Raw genomic sequence first — 15827 nt, 5'->3', positions numbered from 1 at the left:
TATAACATTTCCACTCAGTAATATTTCAAGTATCGGCTCCAAGTTCTAACAATTGTTTCCCGGCAATGGGATAGCTTGCTACCATCAAAGCAGCACTGAAATAATTATTGAGTTTTTGAAGCGCTTGGAAATGATTTCTCAGTCTTATAATAGAACTGGAGGAAATAGTCAGCCTGAATATGTAATTAAATAAGGCCTTGTTGTAAAGACTGCCCCTACAAAATCAATGCCGCATCAGCAATCTTCATAAAATTCTGGAAGTCTACAAGAGTTAAGGTCATTGAATATTGACCAGTCAACAATAATTAATCTTAAAAGAAATATCTATAAAGATAGGAGATAAAATGAAATGTTCTAAACAAATCACAAACCAGTTACTGGAATATCATCATGTACCGAACCCGTTGACAGGCTGTCAAAGGTTCCAGAACCTGTCAAATATCATAAGAGGGTGAGAATATTGTAGGAGTGCTTTACCATCCTACCACGAAGTTGTGAAGCTTCCCTGGAATCTTTCCTGACTCGAAAGATAATTGGCCCGGCATCGAGGGAGTCTAAACAAGTAAAACTAGGAGAAGTAATGGAATTGTGTAGCAGATAATGTCAAATATACACAAATGTTGGAAAACATAGCTCGATAATATAACATGAACAACTTTTCCTTAGTTATCATTCCACTGTCATATTCTCGTCTCAAGCACTTTAAAATATAACATGTTTATTCAATAATGGAGTTAAATAATATGTTGAAACTTAATGCACCATATCTCTCTTCATAGAACAGAGTGTTTTAAAGACCCAAAAAAATGTTGATTCCAGAACTTCAAAAGACTGTTGTATGTCATCTAAAAGACAATTTAGATAATGATCATTCTATAAAATAAACAATCTTTCCAGTACTTCATCCCAAATTTCATTTCAACAGTACGATTTTTTCAATATTGAAAGGCACACTCTATTTTTTACTAGATAGAAGTATTTCTATTCATATCATTTACTCCCAATTTCCATTGATAAATATCAAAAAGGTTATTATAGTGAAGGACATAACAACCATGTTTATTTTCTAAAATAACGTGGCAGATTATAACAACACCTTCGAATAAGAAAAGTAAATCAATGATTCTTATCTCTCACACAGACTTCCGCAAGATTACAATTTAAGCAGGGCACACTTGCCATTTGGAATTTACATTTTTAAAGGAAGGAAAAGATAACAGACACAAAATTCCATTTACCCACGAGTGCCAGCATCGTCACAACACATGGTATGTTGTTTTTCCATCAGATACATGCTTAAGAAACATGATATACTATAAGTCAATGTCCTTAATACGAAATGCAGTGCATTTTTCAATGTAGATACTACAATGAATGCAAGCAGAGATAGTGTTGCTGGTTATGGTTCTAAGCACCATTTCCTTTACAGTTAGTGCATGTCAGAGGCACTTCTCATATGTTTTCCCCAACCCAGGAAGCATTCATCTATACAGGCCAAAAAAATGGTTTGATAGCACAAACTCTATCTACTTGCTCGGTATCGAGACAGTATTAGTTCATGGTTTTTATTGCAGAGTGAAGAAAAAGACCTTTACTTAGTCATGGGTTATTCTAGCGGGAGGCATGTTTCCTCATATAAAGAAAGCTTGTTCCTAAGGAGACAGATTAGGATGCTCTAAGCAGGTTTATGCAACCAGAAGATATTTTCCGGCATCAATTCTACTCAATGTCGAAGGACATGCAGGGATTATGTTTTCTCTAATTACAATATATCAAAACGTTACTGTGAAAGAACTTAGAGAGAGAGCCATGTAATGTCATGCAAAATATCCTGCAAAGTATCCATTCAGTAGAAGGCCTACCTGACTTTTCAAAAATCAAGACAGATAGGCTGGTCGGATGCATTACTTCTGGAAACTTCCCAGCTGTATTAGATCTTTCCTGCTCTACCTCCCTTATTCCAGAGAGTATTCTTCCATGCTTAACACCCCTCCCCAATTTTCCAAAGTTCGGTTTTCAAGAAGATGAGATTCAGCATGAATAAATGAATTTTAATAGAGGACCTGTGATTATGCCACTAAGATTTGCCCTGTGCCTTTCCTGCTCATCAGTGATCTCTGCATGCAGTGTTGGCGACATGGAGAAACATTGACCAGTCTGAGAGCATCTGGCTCAACACGAGCCTGTGAGTTTCATACCGTTCTCCAACATTGGAGGACATCTCCCCCCAACTCTATGAAATCTACCGTGTCAAAACTGATGGAAAGAGAGTGGATGTGGTGGGTATCTTAGAAACCCTTAATACTGCAACTGGAGAATCAAGAGGGTAGTGGTGGGTTTATGCGTGTGGGTATCTTAGAAACCATTAATACTGCAATTGGAGAATCAAGAGGGTAGTCGTTTGTGAAAATACTATATTTGTAACTGATTTTCCAAACGTTACAGTCATAAAAGATATTAGTTTATTTTACTCATCCATTTTTAATTAAATACAAGCAGGAGTGGGGCTCATCATTCCATGAGGCAACAGACAGATTTTTTTCAGGGAAGGTAAAGTGGGTTGTGACACCTGTGAAGACTTAGCCTTCGAATATTAATTTCCACTCCCACAAGTGATTCACTGCACAAAAGAAATAGCTCAATAAGTCTCCCAATGTTTCATCCTATCAAACAATTTAAGAGCCCGATGATTTATTGCAGTATTTATAATTTTCACCGCCAAATATTAGCCCAAAGTGAATGAAACACCAGTATAGAGTGTTGTCCAAGTAATTCATTCTTATTACTGTAAATTCATCTTTTTAAGAAGACTTTGCAAATTTGGCCCCTCAGGATGGCAGAGGACACCAGCTCTTATTTAATCATAAGATCTCACTGGCTGGTAGGGATCCCGCTCTGATACCATGTTTTTTTGCAGATTGTACGTGTGTTGTATGATTTTTAAGAAAGGAAGTATTAGTCTTCCTTTATACATATTGACAGTGCCCTTTCACTGAGGGACAGCACATGTTAATATAATATAATATAACTGTTATCCATGGTAACTTGGAGACGCGTCCGCCCCCTTGCTCAACTTCTCGGAGACAGGGACTTTGGGATTCCGTCCTCAGTGGCGCCACCAGATTCGGCCACCTTTGTCGAGGATGGGGAGATGTCTGGGTGTTAACTATTTGCTGATTTGACTATTTATGTTCAATGTTCGATGTTCCAATTCAATGCAATGTTCATTTATTTACTCATTTACATCTTTATATCTTATATTGCAATACATCTTTTCATAACTAGCATTTTAAGTACCATATGTATATTATATACAATCCACCTGTCCCTCGCCACTTCCCTCTGCTGTCTCCAACTTAAGGCCTGTCTCTCCCCTCATCCTGGAAACTTGTTACCCTGTTCCGCCATGCCCTCGTACCCCCAGTGTAAATGTGCTATTATTAATGTAATAATTATATTATCAATGTAATAATAATAATAAATAATATATTAATTATCAATATAATAATTATATAATCAATATGATTATATTACACAACCTTTATGTTATCTATATGTCAGTATGAATGAATCTGACCATTGCTACAATAACATTAAAAGTTGGTCGTAGTTCTCGGACTCTCCGAGTCCAAGCAAGTCCTGAGATGATTTGGGACTCTAGGAACTCACTCTAGGTGAGACCCCACTAGAAATTGGGGTTTTGCCAAGTTCTTGTCAGGGCTATCAAGTCTTGCCAATCTTTTGCTGCATCTGAGTCTTGTTTCTATGGTTTCGGTTTAATAATATAAATTGTGAAACTATTATATAATTAAATGAAATTAAACTGAAGTTAAATCAGTTTAGTTTCGTTTAGTTAACAGTAAAAAAAATATATTTTTCTTTTCACAAACCCAAAATTAAACTAAAAATGGCAGCAAATGGCATAATGGAAGTGAACTGAAGAGGTTAAAAGGGTCACATTGAAAAGGTGTTGCACTTAACTATTGAGGTCAAAAGCATCATACTAAAAATGGAGTCACAGAAAAGATGTCATGCTGCAGAATTGTTGCAGTCACCTGGCAGAGCTGGAGGTGTTGTACAACTTGTATAACTTCACCAAATGTTTTACAGATTGAAATTGCTGTGTATTTTGATTGGCGGTAGACATGTTTTTATAAAGAAAATAGATGAGAACCCCAAAATCTGTCAGAAACCCCCAAAATCATTTCAGAAATTTATTTTTAAAAATGAAATTTGGTGCAATTATTTTCATACTAGACAGAAAGTTTAAAATTTGCTCGTAATTTATAGCATGACATTTGCTAAACTTGTGTGACTTAGGTTGACATTGTAGTCAATGTGAGAATGAAAGTTCACCTATGTTTTATTACCAACTTGGGAATAATAGTTTATTTAGGGTGGAATATAAAAGGGTTGTGAAACAAGCATGTTATGAAATTTATCAAAGAATAAGAGGATTTCGATGTTGCAATTAACAAAGCAAAGGAAACAATACATCGTTTTTCCTAGAAAAGGTTGCACAAACCTTTAAGTGGCTTTAATAGTTTCTTGTTGGCCCATTGGAAAAAGTCTTTAAGGATGAGGTGAGGGAGGCTGTAGGTGAGAGCATTGCTCATTGCATTTATAGTAATGGGCTTCATGAAAACCTTGTTAAATTGCCATATTAATAGGATATCATGACAACAATTGTGAATGTGCTTGTTGATTATATTAGTTCTATCATGTTCCCTTCTTGAAATAGTATTAATTAATAGACACTAATAATTAAATTAAAAATATAAAAAGAATAATATGAAAAATAATTAAATATTAATTAAGTTAAACAAAAGGTTAAAATGCATGAATGCAAAAAATGTCTCTTTCAAATGAGACTCGAGAATTACAGAGGAACAAAGAGGGGAGCATAAGAATTAAGGGAAATGAAAGGGTTGTAAATATAAAGGTTGTGACTCTTTGAAAGGGTGATGATTATGACGGGTTGTGACTCTTCAAAGGAGGGGCAACTATCAATGGTCATGACTTTCTAAAAGGTATACATAATGCCTTTTGTTACCTCTCCCTTTGGATAAAGGAGAAGGATCAAATTGAAGGAAAAAAAAGGAGTGGTGGAGATCTATAGCAGATTTAGAGTAGAAGTATAAAGAGGGATTTGAAATGAGAATTGAGAAGGAAGAAAAAAAAAGGAGAGGATATGCAGATCTTAAATGGCATACATGCACATTTGCAAAGTAGTGAAGACAGATTTGATGAGTGAGAGATAGGTGAATCTTATATAAGGAGTGAAAGGGGAAATAGTAGTTGTCAAACAAATGTATCTTTTCATAACCAAAGGTGTGGCCCTTTCATAAGGGCATTAACAAAGTAAAGGATGTGACTCCCTACACTTGAAGGAATTATTATTGAGGAGAAGGGTCACATGGGATTTTGCAAAGTAGTAAAGACAGATTTGTTGATTGAGAGATAGTTGAAGCTTATATAAGGATTGAAAGGGGAAATAGTTGTTGACAAACAAATGTACCTTTTCATAAACAAAGGTGTGGCCCTTTCATAAGGGCATTAACAAAGTAAAGGATGCGACTCCCTACACTCGAAGGAATTATTATCGAGGAGGAGAAGGGTCACATGGAGATCTGCAAAGTAGTAAAGACAAATATGATGAGTGAGAGATAGGTGAAGGTTATATAAGGAGTGAAAGGAGAAATAGTTATCAAACAAATGTATCTTTTCATAACCAAAGGGTGTGACCCTTTCATAAGGCGCATTAAGGGAAAGGAAAGGGTTGTAATTTTGAAGCTTGTGACTCTTCGGGGTGATGATTATGATGGGTTATGACTCTTTGAAGAAGGGACAACTATTAATGGTCATGATTTGCTAAAAGGCATATATGACGAAGAGGTGTGACGTCTCCATTTGCATAAAGGAGAACAAATTTGATGAGTGAGAGATAGGTGAAGGTTATATAAGGAATGAAAGGAGAAATAGTTATCAAACAGATGTATCTTTTCATAACCAAAGGGTGTGACCCTTTCATAAGGTGCATTAAGGGAAAAGAAAGGGTTGTAATTATGAAGTTTGTGACTCTTTGGGGTGATGATTATGATGCCTTATGACTCTTTGAAGAAGGGACAACTATTAATGGTCATGATTTGCTAAAAGGCATATATGATGAAGAGGTGTGACCTCTCCCTTTGCATAAAGGAGAAGGATCAAATGGAAGGGGAAAAAAGGAGTGGTGGAGATCTGTAGCAGATTTAGAGAAGAAGTATAAGGAGGGATTTGAAATGAGAATTGAGAAGAAAGAAAAAATAAGAAGAGGATATGTAAACCTTAAATGACATACATGCAGACATGCAAAGTAATAAAGATAGATTTGATGAGTGAGAAATAGGTGAAGCTTTTATAAGAAGTGAAAGGGGAAATAGTTGTTATCAAACAAATGCATCTTTTCATAATCAAAGGTGTGACTTTTTCATAAGGGCATTAACAAAGTAAAGTGTGTGATTCCCTACACTTGACACAAATATTGAGGAGGAGAAGGGTCACTTGTAGATTTGCGAAATAGTAAAGACAAATTTGATGTGTGAGAGATAGGTGAAGATTATATAAGGAGTGAAAGGAGAAATTGTTGTTGTCAAACAAATGTATCTTTTCATAACCAAAGGGAGTGAGGGCATTAACAAAGTAAAGGGTGTGACTCCCTACGCTTGAAGGAAATATTAAGGAGGAGAAGTGTTGCATATTTGCAAAGTACTAAAGACATCTTTAATGAGTGAGAGATAGGTGAAGATTATAGAAGGAGTGAAAGGGGAAATAGTTGTTGCCAAACAAATGTATCTTTTTGTAACCAAAGGGTGTGAGTCTTTCATAAGGGGGCACTAACAAAGTAAAAAGTGACTCCCTACAGTTGAAGGAATATTAAGGAGGAGAAGGGTTTTCATTTGAGGAAGAATTAAAAAACAAGAGGGGAATCAGTTGGGGGAGTGATATATTATTCTCAAAGGCAAAGAATGAAAAGTAGCATTAATACCTTGCAAGATAGGTAAATCTTGCAGTGGAATGGATAAACCATGCTACATCATACAAATGCAATTGATAAGTCCTGCAATGGAGTGGTCCAAGCTACATTATATTAAGGAAAGAGTCTTGTGATGGAATGGGCATGTGCTACATCATACAAAGACAAAGGAATAAGGTCCACAGTAGAATGGGCCATGCTACATCATACAAAGGCAAGAGTTGTGGTGGAATGGGTCTGGGCTACATCGTTCAAAGTGATGCAAGAGTATCCAGGGTGTAAGAGCAATCTTGCGTCACCCAAAAATGTTGTCGAGTTTTTCGTTAAGGGCTATTTTTGTAGAGAGTTACTTTTTTTTAGAAAAAATACCATTTTTAGTAAGTTGTTCATTTAAGCACAAATTGTTTTAATTACTTCTCTAGAGGTTCACTCTGGTCAAATAAGCTTGCCAATAAAGTTTTATTTGAAGATCAAGTATGGTTTGAAGTTATTATAAAATAAAATCTTGGTTTTTGCAGGGATGTGCAAAAACCTTGAACTTAATTTTAAAGGCTTTAGAGGTTCCAAGAAAGTTTAAATCTCTGTAAAAACTTTGAACTCAATTTTAAAGGCTTTAGAGGTTCCAAGAAAGGGTAAATTTTGACCGGGTTGTGCTTTGATACAATAGGTCGTAGAGTGCTTTAAGAGGTATTTGTAATGGGGTTATAACATGCAATCAATTGTATTAGTACTATTGTTGATTCGTTCAGGTGGGAAGATTCTACAATCCATGACTAGAGGTGACTCAATTGGTTATCCTTGATCAGGTGTTTTTTGAATGATGACTTTTCTTGGACTTATGGGACCAACTTCTCGTTCTTGGTTTCACAAGTTTTGTCCTCCAACACTACTTTGGGAGGACAAATAAAAATAAAATAGAATTCCTTCAAACACTCCTATGAGTTCCAAAATTGCTTGGGGCATATTCTCAACATTTTCCAATGTAGGGGAAAATAATATAAGGATGGTCGGCCTCAAAATGGGGGTTGCAATTTTATAACTTTCTAAGGGGGCTAAACTTCCCAATATAAAGAATGCAAATAGGATTATCTAGGTCACTTCTCATAGGGCATATGGTGGCTCTGGTTTGCCGAGTATTGAAATGAAAATGCTCATGAGGCTGTAGCATTCTATTTTCTGAATATTGTGATGTCATTTCTTTGAAGATAATAGAAAGCAAGCATTTTTGTTCTTGCAATTGTTCTATTCTTTCTCTGGTCTGTTATGATAGTCCATATGGAAGAATTATTGTGAGAATCCATAACCATATAGGCATATTACACTTATAATACATGCCGTTTGCAGATATGTGCTCTTTATTTGGTGATTGTAAGACCTAAATTATAGTTTTCCTTGTTAAAGGCTTTTTAAGTATTAAAATTATATCTCTAACCATTTGACAATTCTAAATTTAATGGGATTTGTGATTCTAGGGAAAAAATAAGGGCAATCCCAAAAAGGGGACATTACAAGTTCCATGTAAGAAAAGGTTCACACCACCTTATTTACCCAAGAGAAACCTTTCATAGAGGCATCATTGAGGGCAATCATGGCCTGAAATAATAGTGTCCATTGTATTTGATAAATGAAAGAATTGCAACAATTTATAACTAATTAATGTCATTGTAGTACTTCCTAATAGGGGTTTGTTCTTGAAGACAATTGTTTGTGAGGGGTAGCGAAAGATGCAACCTTCATTTGCTAATTTTCTCATATGATATGTTGAAATTGCATTCATTGAAAATGTTGAAGTTGTAATAAAGAACCCAAAAATTTAAGCCAGTTGGTTCAATAATGTAGGGTACATATGCATGTGTTTTTTGGATGACATGTGCATCAATTCCATTAATTGATGGTGCAAATGATTGGCACAAAGATTGACTGGGTCAAATAAATCTACATAGAGTCCAAGGAGATCGAAATGTTTGTGGGAAATCATTATTTTCAAAGTTTATTTAATGACCTTTTCCAACTTGTCACACTTACAACTTAGTAAGTAATTTATAGTGTAATATATTCTTTATTTTTGGTGATATTATCTACTTCTTAGTTTGTTTATTTTTACACACCATATTAGGTTGCTGAAACTTGCTTCATATAACACAATTGTCTTGACTTGTGAGAGTGTAAGAGCCATTAACTCTTTGGAGTATATGGATTCTAGATTAGAGTAGGTGTAAGCATTGATCCTTGGTAATGAGTGGTTGGTCTATGGGGAATATGTTTTAAGTTTCATTGAACTTAACCTAAGGATGATAGGGGAAGTTGACATGGATCGATCATGTGCAGACAAAATTTACGATGGCGTGGATTTCATAGTCAGAATGGATCTGTTCCTATTGAAGCATTTCTCAAAAGAGTGCAAAAATTGGTCTGTGGTGTTTCAAGTTTCATTTAACTTATCTCGAGGAAGATAGGTGAAGTTGACATGGATTGATTATGTGCAGATGAAATTTATAATGGCATAGATTTCATAGTTGGAAAATAAGGACCCTAATAGTTTAAGGAGAATGATTGATTCCCAGTGAAGCATTTTTCAAAAGAGTGTAAAAATTCATTATTATTGTTGGAACAAGATGACCACTCTCTTGCTTTGTCCCTAAGACATCCACACACAACTTCTTGGTTGAGGTAGGTGGCACCATAGAGATATGAAGAGTTCTCTATTGGGTACAAGACTATATTGAAAAATATTTGTCTTTAGAGTGTTTGGTCACTATTATATCTTAAGGAGTCGTGAGGATTGCACTCTTGGAGACAAGTACAAGAAAGATGCTATGAATGGTGGTACATATATGGCCAAGCTTCTTCTAATAATCTTTTTATTCTCAAGTATCCATTCTTTAATTTTTTAACTTCCTCACTTATATTTTGTTGTTATGTATTACAGTTGTTAATATTGCATGAAGCGTGTATGGAACTTCAACAAGTTGTGAGTTGGTTGAGTGGAATTGGAATATGTGCTCGTTTTTCGTAAAGTGCAACTAGTTGGGTGCAAGAAAGGCTGAGGATTTGGTCTATGTGCATTTAAAGTTGTATCTCTTACAAACATAATGAACTTGATAACAATGAGGTGACAAAGAATAGGGATCTAAATCTTGCATATGTTGACTTCGATGCAAATGTTCTGCAGTATGCTAAGTCTCTTTAGATGGGGCAACTTTTACCCATATCATGAGTAGTGGGAGTGGTATTGCAATTTATTGTGGTTCAAGTGAATTAGAGGTTGAATTTGATGCCCTTGGAAGAGCACTACAAAGATTAATGATTTTAACTTTCTTCTTTTATAAATTTACATTTGACAGATCAATGAATTTTTTTTATTCTTTTGTTTTCTCCTTTTTTTGGAAAAGATGAGGTATTTCTTTTACAATTTATTAGGTATTTTGTTTATCGGCAATTATGGTCAATAGTTATATGGAGTATTACCTTTTAAATATATTTTATATCTAAGTTACTGGTACTTTAGAAATTTCCATCAAATGCTGGTACAGTACGTATCAGAATCGGATATGTTGGAAAATTGCCATGGAATCGAAGAGGGTTCAATTTTTCAAAGCCTGAATTGTATGTGATTTTCTCAACCTGTATTCAGACGTTTTTATCCTGACGTGGCGATTTGACTTCGAATCTTAGGGTTAATGTGGTGTTTTAAATTTGTTTTCTGATGAATTTGAAGTTGACGTGTTATATAAACCTTCTTTTTCACATTCGAAAACTCTAAAATCTCACAGCTAAAGCCTCTCCTCTTTCCTTTCTATTTGCGCCAAACTGTAATGATTGCAGACAGTAGCTGTTTGAATCCATTGCAGACTGTGTTCAGATCAAACTAGGTCTAAACTAATCAGTTCTAACTGAATCAAAGTGCAGACGTTCGCCCTGTCTGCATTCTGGAAATGGTATCTGTGACGACGGAGCAACCTGCGTGCGGCAGCTATGAAAGTTTATAAAAGTTCTTAGTTAACAAAAGTTTTAAATTGGTTTAGGTAACGGGGACTTTTAGGATAATTTAAGATTTTTTAAAATTTAGATTTATATAATATTATAAATTTTTAAAGTTTTTAAAACATTTTAAAATTAAATTGTAAGTTTTTAATGCATAGATAATATAATATAATATTATTAATAATTTTTAATTTATTGTTTAATACTAATGTGTTTTTTTAACTTGTTGGCTGGTATAGATAACATAATGGATAATATTCTATTTTTCAGACTATTATACATATATATTTATGATTTTTATATTTTTTTGTCCAGACGTACCCAAATGTACCCAAACCCCCTTCCAAAAAATTGCCGTACCCATGTACCGTACCCGCGTATCTGTACCCATGCCTGTACCCATACCGGCAACTTAGTTTTATACTCAAAGTACCTGGGGAATTATTTCTTTTTGCCAATTTACCATTCCTGAACATTGAACCGATATATGTACCAGGACCAAGTAACTTGGTCATATATAATAGTTACTAAATATGTGGCTATGGGAATGTAAACCTGGGCTGCATTCCTCTAACATCATTGTCAAACAGAATTTTTTAATGATAGTTCTGTAAGCTAATTGCTGTTTGTTTAGAAAACATTTCTTTGAAAAGTTCTCTCAGTTCAGATCATAGTAACGTGAATCGGAATCGGCACGGCCGAATCGAATCGTGAATCGGGGGTGAATCGCCGGTGAATCGGCGATGAATCGGCAAATTTGAAAAAACCCTTTAAATGTAAAGATTTTAACAATTTAAGACTTATTTCATGCACCCTTTATTGAATATAACTTGAAAACTCTATAACATCATCAAATAGAATCTAACATACATAAACATGAAACATAAAATCCATCACATACGTAACTATGTTATCATTATGTACTAAAATGTAAATTGTATGCTAGCTGAAGTAAATAAAAATCAAATGATCATAATGATTCAAATCATAGAATCAGTAAGATGAAATCATGAAGATCTATAAGACATCAAATCATAAATGTATGTATAAATCTAAGATGAAGATCCATGAAAGTTTGAAACATATGTCTATCAGTGATTCAGTATCACTATCAATATCTATACAGTGTAAACAAAATATAAAAACAAGGCTCCAGCTCAAGCCTCATCATCCTCATCATCATCCTCTAGCTTTGCTACAGCCTCAACCTCAGCCTCTGAGTATCCAGTTTGCCTATGAGAAAGGCGTGTAAGGTAGGTCCTAGAGGACTGTCGAGCCATGTCCCCTGCATGGGCAATGGGCTCATGAATAACGTCGCTAGGGCCTGCGTCTGTGTGTCCGCGTGTGCGTCTACCAATGCCTGAACGTGCTCTAGCTGCCTCCTCTGCCCTAGCCACAGCCTCAGCCTCTACATCCACCTGGTCAACCCACACGCGGTCTTCCTCAGTGAAGACTGGGTCCACGGTCTTTGTGATCCACTCTGATTCTGGATCAATCTCCTCTAGAATGATCGGAGAGGAGTCAGCGTTCAAAATCTTTCTAATCCTAAGACGAAGGTTGTAATGAACAAAGACAAGATCATTCAACCTCTGCACTGTCAACCTGTTTCTCCTCTTCGAGTGGATGTGCTCGAACATGGACCAACTGCGCTCACATCCAGAAGCGCTGCTCGGCTGACTCAGAATGCGGATGGCAATTTTTTGAAGGTTTGGGGTTGTGGCCCCAAACATTTGCCACCATCTATCTGAAATAAGGAAAAAACAAAAACAATTAGTCTCATTTACAAATTACAACTCTAAAATTAATGCATTATATAATCAACTTTAAGTTTAGAATCTAGATTCATGAATATTGAATATATTATTTAATTTTTACCTGGCTGTAGTGTTGTCTGAGCATTTATGGCCATCCTGCCAGAGAAAAGTGGCCCCTCCTTATTGTTGAACTGGTCTAGCTCAACAATCGCAGCAGCGCTATTTTCATCGCTACTCAATCTTTGAATCACTGTGTATAAGCCAGTGAGAACCTCCGCATCCGCCTTGAACTCAGGACGGAAACGAAATGCCGGATTCAGATAGTAAGCTGCTGTGTGGATGGGTCGATGGAGCTGATTCTGCCATCTCCTATCGATGATGTCCCAAATAGGGCCATACCTCTCCTGCACTCCTGCATATTGGGCTCTGATGGCCTCCTTGGCCCTATCCATGCCCTCATAAATGTAGCCCATAGAGGGCTTCTCCCATCAGCAGTTCGTAGCAAAGCTTCAAGGGGCTCAGTGACCTACATATAAAGTAAAACAAAAAATTTGAGTCAAAACTTAAATATAAAATAATATAACTTAAAGTAAAAGCAAAATACTAAATGTTAAATTGCAATAAATTTACCTTAAGGATTTCTCTAGCGGGTTTCCAAAAACCATCCTCATCAGATATGCAATTCGCCACATCTAACCCTACAGTGGTCGTAGCATAGGAAGAGCAAATCCACTCCTGCCCAACAAACATGCTCCTCAATCCATCCCTTGATGTCAACAAGGACTGCAAGGTGATGAAATTCGAGGCAAACCTCGTGATACCTGGGCGAGCTAACTCCTTGCCTTTGTGTACTTCCTCATTGTACTAAGGACAAATGCATGATTATAAATGAATTTACATATATTTTTTGCCCTTTCCACACATGACTTGACAAACTCAAGTTTGCTAATTTCCTCCAACATGAGGTCAATGCAGTGTGCCGCACAAGGGGACCAAAATATGGTGGGGTGCCTCTCCATCAAAAGTTTACCTACAACAATTTTAAGTCAATTAGAAACTCAAATTTCAAAATTCAAATAAATTTATTTTCAAAACTTGCAAAGTTAAAAGTTTACCTGCTGCAACATAATTTGTTGCATTATCCGTCACCACCTAGATCGCATTTTGTTCTCCCACCTCTGCTATAACTTCCTCAATAGCCTCACATAAATATGTGGCATTTTTCACATGTGCGGAAGCATCAATGGATTTTATGAACATGGTATATCCTACAAGTAACAAAACAACGAATTATAATATTAAATGGATCATTAACGAATTAGCATTCAACAAATCAAAATTTACAATGTATGTAGGAAAGTAGAATGATCAATCACCTCCACAGGATACAAGAAAATTGAGGAGTGTTCTATTCCTCCTATCGGTCCAACCATCAGTCATGATGGTGCAACCCTTTGCAATCCATTCCTTTCGGTTCTCCTCGAGGTCAACCCTAATGTCCTCTACCATCTCATCCAGGAGGTATCCGCTCAACTCAGCCTCAGTTGGGGCTTTAAACCCCGGACCACAAATAGCAACCGCATCTATCATATTCTGCCAATAAGGAGCCCTGTCACAAATAAAAGTTTAGATGTCAAAGACTAAAATTATAAAACAAGTAGATATAATTAAAGTTTTACTTTTACTTTTAATTTTAGCTTTAAAGAAAACAAAGAAAAAAGAATCAATTACTTGGCTGCAATAAATGGAATGTTGCAAAAGTACCAAAATTTGCATATCTCCTTTTTGGCAGCATCGTGAATCTTCTTGTTCAAACCCATGCCCTCAAGCGTGGGTTGGGAACTAGGAGTAGTGCGGGGCACAAAGTAACTATCCATTCTGTTTTTCCGCACTCTAGGCTGCAATAGGTTGGTGTGGGACTCCATCTCAGTACGTGACCGACTAGCACTAGCACTAGCACGAGTAGAAGAACTAGGATAAAAAAGAGGCCTAGAAGAACCCTCTCCAACACAACCTACGGATGCGGAAGCTGATGCAGATGCAGATGTGGATGCGGCTGTGGATGCGGGAACATGGGAGCCAATACCCCTTAACCCTTCAACTTGCATTTTCCTATTTGCTTTGTCTTTTTCAATTTTTTCTAATGCCATTAAGCAAGTGCGTTTTGGCTCAGGAGTTTGGTGAGTGCAAACTGTAACATCATGTCCAGGTATAGCAGCAATGTGGAATTTCAATCTATAAATACCCCCGGAAGTTATTTTTTCTTTACAAAACATGCATTTTGTTTGATATTTGGTTCTTCCAGGAAACTCTTCATTATATTTCCAACATTCATCTTTTTTACCCATTGGAATTTGCGAAAAATGAGAGCAAAGGCTGCTGCAATAATTTTTTTTATGTAAAATATCAAAGTTTGAAGCTAATAAAAATTAGAAAACAACAAACCCTAGCTTGCAACTTAGTAAAAATAAAGAGCATTCAAGATTTACACTAAAATTCTTGAAAATTATAGAAATTTAACAAAAAACGCATAATACACTAAAAATTTAACAAAAAATGCATAATACACTAACATGCAAGAAAAAAAATAAGCACGTACCTCTTGCAAATGAGTTGAGGAGTGTTGATATTGGCTCCTTAATGCTCCCAAAGCAATTGATGGGCTCCCCAAATGGCCTGCTGATCTCTTTGGTGCTCCTCTTTCTTGCCGGTTGGAAACCTATGGCTTTTCTTTTCTCTTTTTCTCTCTCACTTTTCCTCTCTTCTACTCATGCTTCACAAATAGAAGGCCCTTTAGGGTTATAACAAAGAGAATAGGTCAAAAACAAAGTGAAAAAAACAAGTGATTTTTTTAAAAATTTCAACTTCCCTTTTTACATGCCGCGGGCGATTCATAGTCGATTTTGGTGATTTTTACATGAATCGCCTGAATCGGCGATTCAGGCGATTCATGGCCCAGAAATCGGCAATACTGATTCACGATTCAAAAAAAAATCGCGCAGGATGAATCGGGTCGCGGAATCGCCGATTCAGGCGATTCTCGTTACTATGGTTCAGATGCATTATTTGGTAGC

The 15827-nt window shown here is 36.1% G+C and overlaps 3 protein-coding genes across 3 annotated transcripts in view; 1 reads left to right on the top strand and 2 right to left on the bottom strand.

Moving 5' to 3' along the window:
* The window catches only part of LOC149532524 (uncharacterized), a 29041-nt gene that overhangs the window by 10442 nt on the left and 2772 nt on the right, over positions 1-15827 (top strand). The window lies entirely within an intron of this gene.
* LOC149532525 (uncharacterized) lies at positions 10520-14362 on the bottom strand. Its single transcript, XM_089805729.1, has 6 exons — positions 12875-14362; positions 12587-12743; positions 11321-11467; positions 10910-10988; positions 10787-10825; positions 10520-10639 (listed from the first exon to the last, which is right to left on the bottom strand). The coding sequence occupies exons 1-6, from the start codon at positions 13224-13226 to the stop codon at positions 10520-10522; spliced, it is 894 nt and encodes a 297-aa protein (XP_089661855.1). The 5' UTR covers positions 13227-14362.
* LOC149532526 (uncharacterized) lies at positions 13894-14343 on the bottom strand. The gene is made up of 2 exons (XM_089807134.1): positions 14130-14343; positions 13894-14021 (listed from the first exon to the last, which is right to left on the bottom strand). Exons 1-2 carry the CDS (start codon positions 14341-14343, stop codon positions 13906-13908), a joined length of 330 nt encoding a protein of 109 aa, XP_089663260.1. The 3' UTR covers positions 13894-13905.

This window comes from Cupressus sempervirens, chromosome 10 (genome assembly GCF_028749045.1).
Source record: "Cupressus sempervirens isolate cs-2001-9-10 chromosome 10, ASM2874904v1, whole genome shotgun sequence".
Taxonomy (NCBI): domain Eukaryota; kingdom Viridiplantae; phylum Streptophyta; class Pinopsida; order Cupressales; family Cupressaceae; genus Cupressus; species Cupressus sempervirens.
Note: the sequence above shows the minus strand (reverse complement) of the source record. Positions and strands in the feature narration are given on the sequence as shown.